Source organism: Nuphar pumila, chromosome 1, assembly GCF_984573655.1.
Source record: "Nuphar pumila chromosome 1, dmNupPumi1.hap1.1, whole genome shotgun sequence".
NCBI classification, from domain to species: Eukaryota; Viridiplantae; Streptophyta; class Magnoliopsida; order Nymphaeales; family Nymphaeaceae; genus Nuphar; species Nuphar pumila.
In genome coordinates, this window is record NC_143249.1 from 3,753,525 (window position 1) to 3,765,839 (window position 12,315).

Genomic DNA, 12,315 nt, shown 5'->3' on the forward strand with positions numbered 1-12,315 from the left:
ATTCAGTAACATAATTGCCTCGTCAGGGAAAGATCAAGTGGGTCTTATAAACAGAGTTATGGAAGGAAGAGGGGTAGTTGATGGCTCTTTGTTTTAATTGACACTATAGAGGTTCCAAAGAAGTTTGGTCCAGTACATCCCAACTGCATCAAATGTGTTAGCGAAATCCCTCGCGATCGTGGATGTATCAGAGCATGATGAACATTGGTATAATTGACTGGCCTGAAAAGACCCACGTTTTGTGGGCATCGGCTACGTAAGTTGTGCCAAATCGAAACCACACCACCAGCTTCAAAGATATGTAACGGATAAAGAAAACAGTAGTTTATCGTTCGGTAACAACCAGATTAATGACTATAAAAAAAAAACCAGATTCATCAAAAGTATCATTATTTCAACATGAAAGATAAAGGAAAGTCACAGCCAAACAGGCTACAAAACGATAAATGGAGAAATTGTCCGGACCTAGTGAACTCTTTTTCTCTTCATTCGGCTACGTCCATCATTTGCAGAAATGCCTACAAATTAAGCACTCATCATGCCGTTGTTCCTGCGGCAATCAGACAACATGTCCAGGTAGAACTGGCACCTGCTGATGTCTGTGCCGTTGTGGTTCACGCACTGCCACGATGACAAAACACGCTCTTCAGCTCAGTCATCCAAATGCAAACACCAAACCAAAACGTTCAAAGGACTCAAGTGAGAGAGGTACTTACATCCTGAAAAGCCTTTGAGTGGACACTGCAGGCATCGGATCCACTCGCACTGTTCACTGGAGCAGCAGGAGCCTCTGAAGAAACGGTTTCATGCTGAATGGTACGAGGGCCAAGCACAGCATCAACGGCTCTATGTGCAACAGCACTCCCGGTGCCAAAGGCCATGCCTATGGAAGAAACAAGCAAAAGTTACCAAGAAATAAGCACAACAAGTTCGTCTGAGGTTCTCTACATAACTTTAAAATCTAAAAGAAACCTCAAATTTCCATGCGGCTGTGTCTTTACCTTGGGCTATCGTAGAACCAATGCCACTAAGCATTCCTCCACCGCTACTCTGGACAGGTGCAGGAGGAGGAGCATGACTTGCTGCAGTACAAAGAGTGCAAATAAAAAGCATGATCATGGACATCAAATTCATGATGTGTTATTAACACCCATACTTGATTCGGCATTTTTTACAGATCTAATTCATGGTGGGGCTATATCCCGGTCAAGAGCAATCATGGATTGTTTAAAAAGTTGTATAACATGCGCCTACATTTGGAACCACGCAAATTTAACTGCATAGAAAGTGCTAAGATTCGCATGCTTCGTTGATAACGATCCAGGATGAGGTTGGAGTAAAAAACCCAATATGGGCATCCTACCTGGCTGAGGAGGATTGCGCACTGGAGCAGGTCGTGGAGCAGCACGAGGTGCTGGTCTTCCTGCAAAGTTCAACATACAAACAGTCAATACCCGGTAATTTACAAACAGGGTATAGTTTCAGCAATAAATTAGCTAAACTGCGACCATACCAAATAAATCCATGACTGCAAAAAAACTAACATCAACTAGTAACATGTTTGCATTGATAGTAGCAATGCAGAAAATACATCAGTAATCCCAAGAGAAAATAAGAAGAAAAGGAACAATTCCAACTATCCAGGAGCACAAAATCTAGGAAATCAAAGATGTCGTTTCATTACTGGAGCAATGTATAGCAAGCTCATACTAATATGCAATTTCCCAGCTCAGAAGATGTTCAAATGAATAATGCGGGACTCCTCAACTAGCATGCCAACTTCATAAATCAAATGGACTCACTCACCACAATGGCCTGGACGTTTTGCTACGCCAAGACAAAACTAGATTTTGCTATAAGCAAATGCCGCTTTGCATATCCCAATCAAATTGAACATGCAGGTAGAAACTATGCCCATGCCCATTCCCACCAACCCAGGCTGAAACCATGCAATACCAAAATCAACTCATCATCCAAGACAATAAAAACTGCATATGCATGCCATGCCCATGCCCAATCTCCGACCCTCCGTTTTGCAACTCACTTTCGGCCAGAATTTGGTAATATTCATCACGAAAGATCGAACAACGGCTGTATCAATCAACTTGCCCAAAGTTCAAACCCAAAACCGAGTTATATCAATCAACTTGCCCAACAACAGGAAGACTTTCAAATAGTGCAAGATCCATGTAGAATTTCGCCTACAACTCGATTTCTAATCCACAAGAATTCCGGGTTATAAATTGATTTTCTCCATCAACACTATACAATACTAAAAAATCACAAAAAGGGAAAACACGTTCCCTACCGCCTCGAGTAACAAAATCCACCCAAAACAAAAGAAAACCACGAAACCCTAGGTCTCTAACCACAGCGAATAAAAAACGCATGAAAAACCCAAAATCGAAGGCCACAAATAATTTCAGCGTTAACCGCAATCCTATCTCATCCACCAAATAAAAGACAGAAGAAAAAAAAAAGAAACAGAACCACGAAACCTAGTAATTCAATCGGAGAAATAAAGTAAATCCCGAACGAATCTCATCAAACCTTAAAATCACAGATCAAGAAAAAAGAAAAAAATACAGCGATGATCAAAGAAAAGAGGGAGAGGAAGGAAGAAGGGGATAAGAGTCGTACCTCCGGAGCTTCGGCGAGCCATGAAACAAAGAAGAACGAAACTGAATGAAAAGGGGGAAAAAAAAAACCACGGACTCCAAACTTAGGGAACAAGAAAAGACAGGGGACTCGTGGATGGATTTATAGACCCGGTTTCCAGCAAAGAAGAGAGAGAGAAAGAGAGAGAGAGAGAGAGAGAGAGGGTTCTCATTTAGGCTCCCGCATTTTGCAATATTATAAAAAGGGCAATTTTTTATTTTTTAATATAATAACTCCCATTTAACCCTAAGGGTTTTGTTGCTGTGGAAGGGTCATTTGAATTGTTGGTCAAGAGTCCCAATTGATTTGTTTTTGAAGAGAGAAAAAATCTCATGAAGAAAAAAAAATGGTTATTAGAAGTTTTCATAAGAAAAAATTTCTTAAGAGTATTTTGATTAGGGTGAGGACCGAGGGTTGCCCTCAAAACTGATTTTTTTTTATATAGGATTTTTTTTTATTAGGGTTAGAGTGGTTAGAAATTAGTAAGGTGAAATCCGGATTTGCTGGAGACAGATTTCGCTTGGGATCATCTTATATTGGTGAGCCAGGAACATGGTACACTTTGAGTGTGCCTTTGCAACTGGCTGTCCTCCATCTGCTTTTGGGCCCCCACAACTGACTGTCTCCAAAAGATGAAGGGCAGCCAGGTTCAAAGGCACATTCAAAGTATGCCATGTGATGGCACCTGATCCTAGTTCCATATTGGTGGCTTGTCTGATGGCATTCTATTGTTCTTTCGTGCTGACTCATCCGGTAGAGTGTAGCAAAAAAATGGCCGCCACCAACTATTAAAGAAATATACACAACATACAACAGGGTTTACCCAGAGTCAATTAAGAGACTTATTTTTAGGCAGGTTATTTCTTAGTCATCAAAAAAAAAAAACTTGTTGGTAGAATTATAAATAAATAAATAATAAAAAAGGCAAGTAATAAATGCAAAAAAAAAAACTTGTTGGTAGCATTATAAATAAATAAATAATAAAAAAGGCAACTAATAAATAAAAAAAAAGGAGATAGAGAGCGACCTGTTCAAATAATCACGCACCTATAGTACTGATAATGCTTTACACACTTAATGTTGCACTTTTTGAATGACTGGAAAGGTTCAATGGGAGAGGATGTGCCGTTTCACAGATGAACGCACCCTTTGGATAAAGGGTGTCCACGTTTTACAATTTTTGAGGTCCCCCTCGCCCACCAGGGAGTATTCCTAGCTTCGACCTCATGGCTGGGATGCCATCGATGGGTTTTGATCTTATGACATTCTGTCAGCTTGGTGACATTAACAAGTCTCCCCCGAGTACTTGTGAAACATCTAATTTTGAAGGAGCAACAAAATGAGGTTTTTTTTTTTTTTTTCAACTAGGCGAAGGAAAAACCTCTCCCGATCATACAATGGCAAGCCTCTGGTTGGTCAAGCTCTTGACGTCCTCCCTACCCACCTTCAGTACATCCAGCTTCAGCCTTATGGCAAGGGACGTCCCATGGGTTTTGAACCGTAGTCATCCCATGTTAAGTGGCAAACCATAGTTGCCCCTAACCAATAAGGCGTAGCGTTGGTGGGCTCAGATTGAGGGGGATGGTTGAGTTTAATCTTTTTGTATGAGAATTAATTCCTGCCATGGGTATCCAAATGCACCCTTTAACAATATATGCTCCTTAGTTTAATTTATAGAAAATATATGAAGTTGTGGGTTGATACCTAGAAAATATTCTGATGCCCTTTTAATTATATTATTTTCTCTATTGCCTAGAAAAAAAAAAAAAAGAGTGCTGTGTCATCTTTATATTTGTTGAATATATAAATTTGGTGATGAACATACTAATTTTCACGTTTCTAGTGCTAATAGCACGCGATTTAATTCGATATAATTTCCTTATGGATGGGTGGTATGTAAGTAATGGCGCAATTTATCATCTTCTACCATTTGACGGAAGAACTTTCATTTTGGATAAAACAAGTGTGTTTACTTTTGAATTGCTTAAAGGATATATATTTGCTATAATTTTGTTTTGTTTTTTTAAGTCAAGCTGGGGTTAGGCATCCCTACCAGATATCTCTTAAGCCCCATGTGGCAGAGGGATTCGAACCTAGGCCTTCAGCTTGGCACATGATATATATTTGCTATACTTGATACTGCGAACCTCATCATGATAAGCTTTTTAGTTATTTAGAGGACCCAAGTACTCTCTTTTGGATCCATGAAACAACGCTTAGAGAGCTTTTGTAAGTACAAGTGACTTATAATCTCATAGGTACATACAAATTGTTTTGACTCAACTTAACACTAATATTAATTGTCAATTCATATATCAATTCCTTTTTAAAAAATGTATCTTAGTTTTAAATAAAAATATGTTCAAAACAAAAAAAAACAGCTTGCAAGTCGAAATCCAACTGCAGATCCGTGCTAGATTGCCCTATTTTAACGTTGAAAAATTTACAAACACACCTTCCTTTTGGCCTATTTACAAATGCACTTAACTGTTGGAATATTACATGTTACAAATGCACGCCAAACTTTTGAGAATTGCTTTGTTAATAGGGATGGCAGTGGGGCGGGGCGGGGCGGGGCGGGGGACAAGGTCTCCACCCCCGCCCTGCCTCAAGATTTTATCCTCCACCCCGCCTCCCTGGCGGGGATGGATTTTATCCTCCACCCCCGCCTTCATCCCCGTTTCATGTCCTCCATCCCCGGTTCAAACGGGGATGAGGCGGGGCGGGGCCCTGCTTTCCCCGGTCCACTGCCATCCCTATTTGTTAAAAAGTGTGTATTCTTAGTATCTCAAAACTTAGGCATGTATTTGTAAATAGAACAAAAATTATGCTTATGTTTGTAACTTTTTATGATGCTGACACATTATTATTTTGAGATCTATAGTATGTTTGATGGCTTGTCCAACTTTGGACGGAACCAACAAACAAAACATTTTGTCTTTTTAGTAACAATTGTACTCCATCCAACATTTGTTTTACGTTGGCAGACATACATTGATAATAGGCCGGATAACTTTGTTTTGGATCAAATGACTTAATCCACCCAACCATATGAGTGTTTTAACATGTTTATTATGGATTTTAATTTCCAATATAGATACCAGATTAAATCTAAAAACTAATAAATTATTTATAATTTGGGTAATTTGATAATAATAAGAATTTATATATATATATATATGCTTTAATCGGTGTAATATTGGATCTAGTTATGGAAGTTTATAAAAATTTATGGATTTTAGCCCAAAATAAGGATCTCAAACTTGATCCAAGTATGAAAAAATGTTTAAATTTAAGGTAATTTGAGAGAACAAAAATAAGAATTAATAAATTTTATATACAAATAAAACAACAAAAATAAATTATAAAACCTAAAATACAAAAAAATAAATCATAAATAAACAAAAAAACTCTAAACTACAAGAAAAATAAACTATAAATAAACCATAAAATTAAAGAAATCATAAATAAACCATGATAAAAAAACCTTAATTCAAACCTTAATAAAAATAAAAGAAAAACAACTCTAATCAAATTAAATATAAAAACCCTTAATTTAAGAAATTTAATTCAAAGCCTTAATCAAAGAAAATTAAAAAAACTAATCAAATAAAAGAAAAACCTTAATAAAATTAAATATCAAAAGCCCTAATTAAAGATATTTGATTCAAAGTTTTAATAAAAAAACCAAAGAAAAATCATATTCAAACTAAATTTAAAAAACCTTAATTTAAAATGTTGATTCAAAGCCTTAATCATTCTCTTTATTCAGATCCCTACTCAAAAGTCGAATCAAATCCTTAATTAGAGCCCTAATCAGAGAAGAAGAACAAGAAGAAGAGACCTAGGTGCCATCACCGGTGGCCTTTGTCAGTCGGCCAATGCACATGGGTGAGAGAAAAAGAAAAGAGAGAGCAGGGTGTCCTGGCCGATCACTAGTGGCCTCTGTAGCCATCAATGTACTCTCAAATCACCGATGGCCTCACCTGACTGATGCAGAGAGAGGGTCGGGGTTAGACCCCCTCCGCGTTGGATCCCCTCATCCTGTTCTCAGCGTAACATGGTGGTGGAACGGTTGGATCAACGAAATAAGAACGTGACGGACATTCTTACGTGCATCCATCATTTGTTAGATCTCCCTGTTCTCAACTGCCGTACCATTCGAAATTGAGCGTGTGATTGGGGATCAAACAAGTTGGTTTACTATATGTTTACTCATGATACCAACCAAGACTACCTTTTTTTTTATTGCTATGCTGGGCCGTGTGCATTGGTAAGTTATGGTAGTTTTAAAAACTCGTATATGAGCGCAACCCTTAGTGGAACGACGCTGGACGCTCAGCATTTTCCTACAAAAATGCTAAAAGCGGACAAAACAAATCATCTAGTTCTCTACCGCTGCTAAATGTCCCTTTTTTCCTTGGGGCTTTTAGCTGTAATTTTTTGACTACTGTTCCATTGAGAAAAGGGACCCTGTCAGTCAAAAACAGCCACTAAAAAGTCTAAAATTGAGCAAAAAACATGTTTTAACAATTGTTTTAGTGTTTCTTGCGCTGGCTGTCCATCAAGCCTTGCGATGGACATACCGAGTGATCCGTAGCTGCGCACCTATGGTTTGCGCAGCATATATATATATATATATGAGCATATAAAGTGGCAGTCAACTGCTGTGCCCATGCTTGACTAGTTGGTGTAACGGGCTTGACTAAACTTGGACCAGTGTCTACCTTACCAAACAGTCAAGATACAGGGATGTAAACGGTTTGGATTTGGGTCGAATGTAGTCAATACAAAATCTGACTAATTGGTTATTGGCTAATCATACTCGGATGGAAAAAACTAATACTGAATATGAAAAAATACATGTAATCTTGTTTTGATATCCATCAGAATGGGCCATGAAATCCTTATACCAAATCTGGATTTGATTACTGATTGGATTTGGATTGAATATCAGATATATCCAACCCGTTGACATCCGTAGCAAGATTGTTTGTTGTGGCTGTATTTGACCAGTAGTCCTATTCCCTTTCTCATCTAAGAAGCAAACTAACGCTAGGTTCCGACTTACGAGGCCTAGCGTCACGCGCTCTTATTTCCCGATTTTATAGCCAATAGATACAAATTTAGTAAATGCCACAGAACCGGATAAAGTTGGACGCAATGACACAGACACGGACACGCAAGTGTATTATTTTAATATATTAAATAATATTTGCTAAAAAACATGCGTTTTTACGCATTAAAACATAAACAAAAGTTCGGATATTTACAAAAAAAGGTAAAAAGTCTGCCTTCTCATGTTCTTTGGAAAGTATATTAAATTTGCACGCTGTGCTTGAGTCACGTGTTACGTATCCATATCTTTGTAACATAAGTTTCAATCACATAATTGAGCTCTACAAGAGTCAGACCCGGTTCAATTAGTTCCCGGCCCAAATGAGTCCAACGAGAGTCACACCCTTTTTCTCGGAAGCAGATCAGGTCATGCTGAACATGAGCGTTTTTGCTCATGCCGACATCGTGGCCATCCGATTTGCATTTTAAAAAGCTCAAAAGTCAACAAAACCACGTGGCATTCATCCAAAATGCAAACAGACGGCCACGATGTCGGCATGAGCAAAAACGCTCATGTTTAGCATGACTTAATTTGCTTCCCTTTTTCTCCGCGCTTTAGAGGGAAAGCACGGGAACCCAAATGCAAGAATCTTATTTCGTAAGGAAGCCTTGCGTTCGGTAACTACAACAACAACTACGCCTTCATCCCAAAACAATTAGGGTCGGTGATATGAACCAAAAAAGGAAATCATTCTGGGTTTTCCACATGAATCTTTCTTCTCCAATCATTTATATCCAATGCTATGTCCTCAGTGAGGTTCAAAGCATTCATATCCTTTCCTATCATCTCCATCCAAGTCTTTTTAGGCCGACCCCAAACTCTTTTAACTAATATATTTTCCCATTTCTCCATCCTTCTAACTGGAGCATCATTAGGCCTTCGCTGAATATGTCCAAACCACCGTAAACGATTCTCTCTCATCTTATTTTCAATGGGTGCAACGCCTACTTTCTTACATATCTCTTTGTTCTGAATCTTATCTTTTATTGTATTTTCACACATCCATCTAAGCATATGCATCTCAGCTACACTCATTTTCTGAATATGATGTCTCTTGGCAGCTCAACATTTCGTACCATATAGTAAAGCAGGCCTAATAATCATCCTATAAAACCTGAGCATGACTTTCATTAAACAGCTTATCAAAATAAATTTTTCACCTCTCCTTAATCTCCTCATCTATGACTAAAACCCTTTGTGTTTCATCTTTGATACATCTAACCATACCCAGATCCCTCGATTTTCTATATCTCATCTTTGCAAGCCTATAAATATCCTTCTCGCCCTCTTTGGTATCCAACTTGTCATAAACCTCCTTATATACCTTATCCATCACGTTTCAAACTACTTTTTTAACTTTCTTCTTTGCTATCGTATACTTTTTCAAATTCTCATTATCACGACTCTTACTTAGATTTCTATAACATTATCTTTTAACCTTAATAGTTAATTTGACATCCTCGTTCCACCATGATGTATCCTTACATAGAGGTGCATTGCCTCTAGGCTCACCCAATTCCTCCTTAGTCACCTTTCTCATGCCACCCGCTATCTTATTCCACATTGATTATGAATCATCATCGAGACACCAATCAACTTTCTTAACTACCTGCTCTACAAACATTTCTTGTTTAGCTCTTTTCAATGCCCACCACTTAATTCTAGGATCTATCACATGTCTATCCCTTTTGTGACATTGTCTAATTCTAAGATCTAAAATTAAGACTTTATGTTATGTAGCTACACTTTCTCCCGGTATAACTTTATAATCGATGCAACAACCCTTATCTCTCTTTCTAAGTATGAAAAAATCTATCTGACTTGTATTAACCTCACTTTTAAATGTTACTAAGTGAGACTCCCTCTTCCTAAACTAAGTGTTTGCTAAGATCATATCATAGGATAAGCCAAAATCTAAAATCCTTTATCCACTTTCGTTTCTTTCTTCTATACCATAGCCTCCATGAATACTCTCAAAATCATTCTAATGCCTACATATCCATTAATGTCACCGTTGATGAAAAGTTTTTCTTCATAAGATATTCCTTGTACTACTTAATCTAAATCTTCCTAAAATTGACGCTTAATGGAATCATCTAAACCTACTTGAGATGCATAAACACTAATAATATTAATAATATTCGTACCTAATAATAATTTAATAAGTAAAACTCTATCACCCTTCTTGCGGACCTCAACTACATTATCTATAAACTCACGACTCATAACAATTCCTACTTCATTCTTATTCTTATTTATTCCTATATACTAAATCTTATATCATCAAGGTTCTATCACTTTTGTTTTTTCATGTACCAATTTGTCTCTTGTAGACTAAAATATCAATCTTTCACCTGCACATACATAACATCTACTACTTCTACTAACTTACCAGTTAAAGACCTTGTTTCCTAATGTTATGGTCTACCCCCACCCGTCCAGCAAAGTGAGGGAACTCTGCTTACGGTAACTCCTGAACTAAAATTTCAAAACGCGCCGACGACGTCGTCTTCTTTCTCCCCTCGGCGGGCAAGAAGCAGCGGAAGAGGGAAAAGAAGAGAGAGAGAGAGAGCACCCCTCTCCCATCTTCTTCTCCCTCACTGCAAAACCCTAAAAAAGTTAAGGTTTCTGAGAGCTCGATATCTCCAGAAGGCCCGCCGTACAAACCGCCGGCGTCCGTCTTCCTTGCCGAATTCCCCGAACCGCCCGTCCGATCTCGCACATCGATGGAGGATCTTCAAGAAGCCGTCCCGGATCAGTCAGCGTCGAGCGCGGTCAGTTCGATGGGGCAGTCGGTGATCCCGATCGTCAACAAGCTCCAGGATATCTTCGCGCAGCTCGGGAGCTCGTCGACGATCGACCTGCCGCAGGTCGCCGTTGTCGGGAGCCAGAGCAGCGGGAAATCGAGCGTGCTTGAGGCGCTCGTCGGTAGGGATTTCCTTCCCAGGGGCACGGACATTTGCACTCGGCGTCCGCTGGTCCTGCAGCTCGTGCACACACCTAAACGGGATGACCGGGCTGAGGGGTCGGAATGGGGGGAATTCCTTCACTTGCCCGGGAAGCGATTCTTAGATTTCTCCGCAATTCGTCAGGAAATTCAGGTCCCCCCCTCCCTTTATTTTGATTATCTCGTGCCTTGATTTGTTGTTCCGATGATTCTTGATTTCTGGTATTTTTTACCTGTCAGTGAATTGGGTTGCTCGTTCGAGTAACCAATTGGGATGCGAATTTGTTATTTATTTGATTCTTAAGATGGTCTAGTGTTGGTTTTAGTACCAACATATGGTTATTAGTAAATTTTCATTTTTAGGCTTCTGTTGTTTCTGGATTTTCTTGTTACTGCATATAATTTAGCCACTAAAATTGGAGTAGTTTAAAAAGCGTGGGTGTGTCTTCAAATGTCAATTTATTACGTTTCACACTTTCATTTGTTACGAGTTGTTCGTGTTATTATAAGCAAATTGGGGTTCCACTATAGTTCAGTACACTATGATATCAATTGAGGTCTCTATATGGAATTGACAAATGAGAAGAATTGTTGGGCAGTGTTAGCCAGTAGCCTAGACATTCTCATGTGAGGGGAGTTATAGAAGTGTAGTGAAGATGATATTGGAAACTCCGATTGTAGTTCAATATTTTTGCTGGCTTATAAAATATCTTATGTGCTTGGTAAGTTGTTGATCGGTTAGCTTATCCTATAATTAACAGAGAAGCTTTTGGAGGATGCTATGATTTTACCATTAACTGGTGGAAGTGTCAAATTGGTATATCTCTCTCCTTGGTAGTTTCTAGCTATCGTTTTGAGGAATAAGCTTTGGCAAGAATTTGGTTGTGAAAAAGATTTACTCTCTGCACACTCCTTTCTATCTTTGATTAGTGAATTGGTGACCATAGAAGCATCATGCAAATTCGTTTCCCAAACTCATGATGTTAAACAACCATCACCACATGACCCATTATCTTCTTATAGATTTAGAAGTCTTTAGGCTCTTTGAGATATTTTTTAGGGATTGAGGTTGCTTACTCTGCCTATAGCTATTTTCTAACTCAATCCAAGTTTGCTACTGATATTATTAACATGTTTGAAATTACAGATGAAAAGATGGTAGACACTCCTGAAATGATCGCTGCAAAGATTAAGATAGATGATAGCACACCCTTGCATGACCCCACTCCTTATCAACAAATGATTGAGACTCTTATTTAACCATCATATATTTCACATGCAGTACACACAACCAATCAATTCCAGCATTCCTCTACTATTGTGCACATGAGTGCCATTATGCATATCGTTAGATATTTACATAATTATTTTTTTAAAGGAATTTTACTATCTTCTTTCTTCTCACTTGAATTAATTGCTTATACTGACTTTGATTGGGGAAGAGATATGATAGACGCTCCACCACCGTTTTTTGTGTCTTTATAGGTGACTCAGTGGTGTCGTAGAAGTGTAAAAAGCAACAAAAAGTATCTTTGTCATCGTCTGAAGTTAAATATCGCTCCATGACTTTCACAACGTCCGAGATTGTATG

General features: G+C 38.5%; 2 protein-coding genes across 3 annotated transcripts in view; one reads left to right on the top strand and one right to left on the bottom strand.

Annotated features, from left to right (window-relative positions):
* Nucleotides 1-324: 324 nt before the first annotated feature.
* LOC149847716 (uncharacterized) lies at nt 325-2,740 on the bottom strand. The gene is made up of 5 exons (XM_089996892.1): nt 2,641-2,740; nt 1,364-1,423; nt 1,002-1,082; nt 717-883; nt 325-621 (listed from the first exon to the last, which is right to left on the bottom strand). Exons 1-5 carry the CDS (start codon nt 2,660-2,662, stop codon nt 526-528), a joined length of 426 nt encoding a protein of 141 aa, XP_089853018.1. The 5' UTR covers nt 2,663-2,740; the 3' UTR covers nt 325-525.
* A 7,579-nt stretch (nt 2,741-10,319) lies between these two features.
* The window catches only part of LOC149847717 (dynamin-related protein 3A-like), a 65,640-nt gene continuing 63,644 nt past the window's right edge, over nt 10,320-12,315 (top strand). For both annotated transcript variants that reach the window (XR_016430390.1, XM_089997015.1), the window contains exon 1: nt 10,320-10,878. Coding sequence is in view for 1 of the 2 variants with exons in the window: in XM_089997015.1 (XP_089853141.1) it covers nt 10,504-10,878 (375 nt within the window). In the remaining variant the exon portion in view is untranslated. The remainder of the gene's footprint in view (nt 10,879-12,315) is intronic.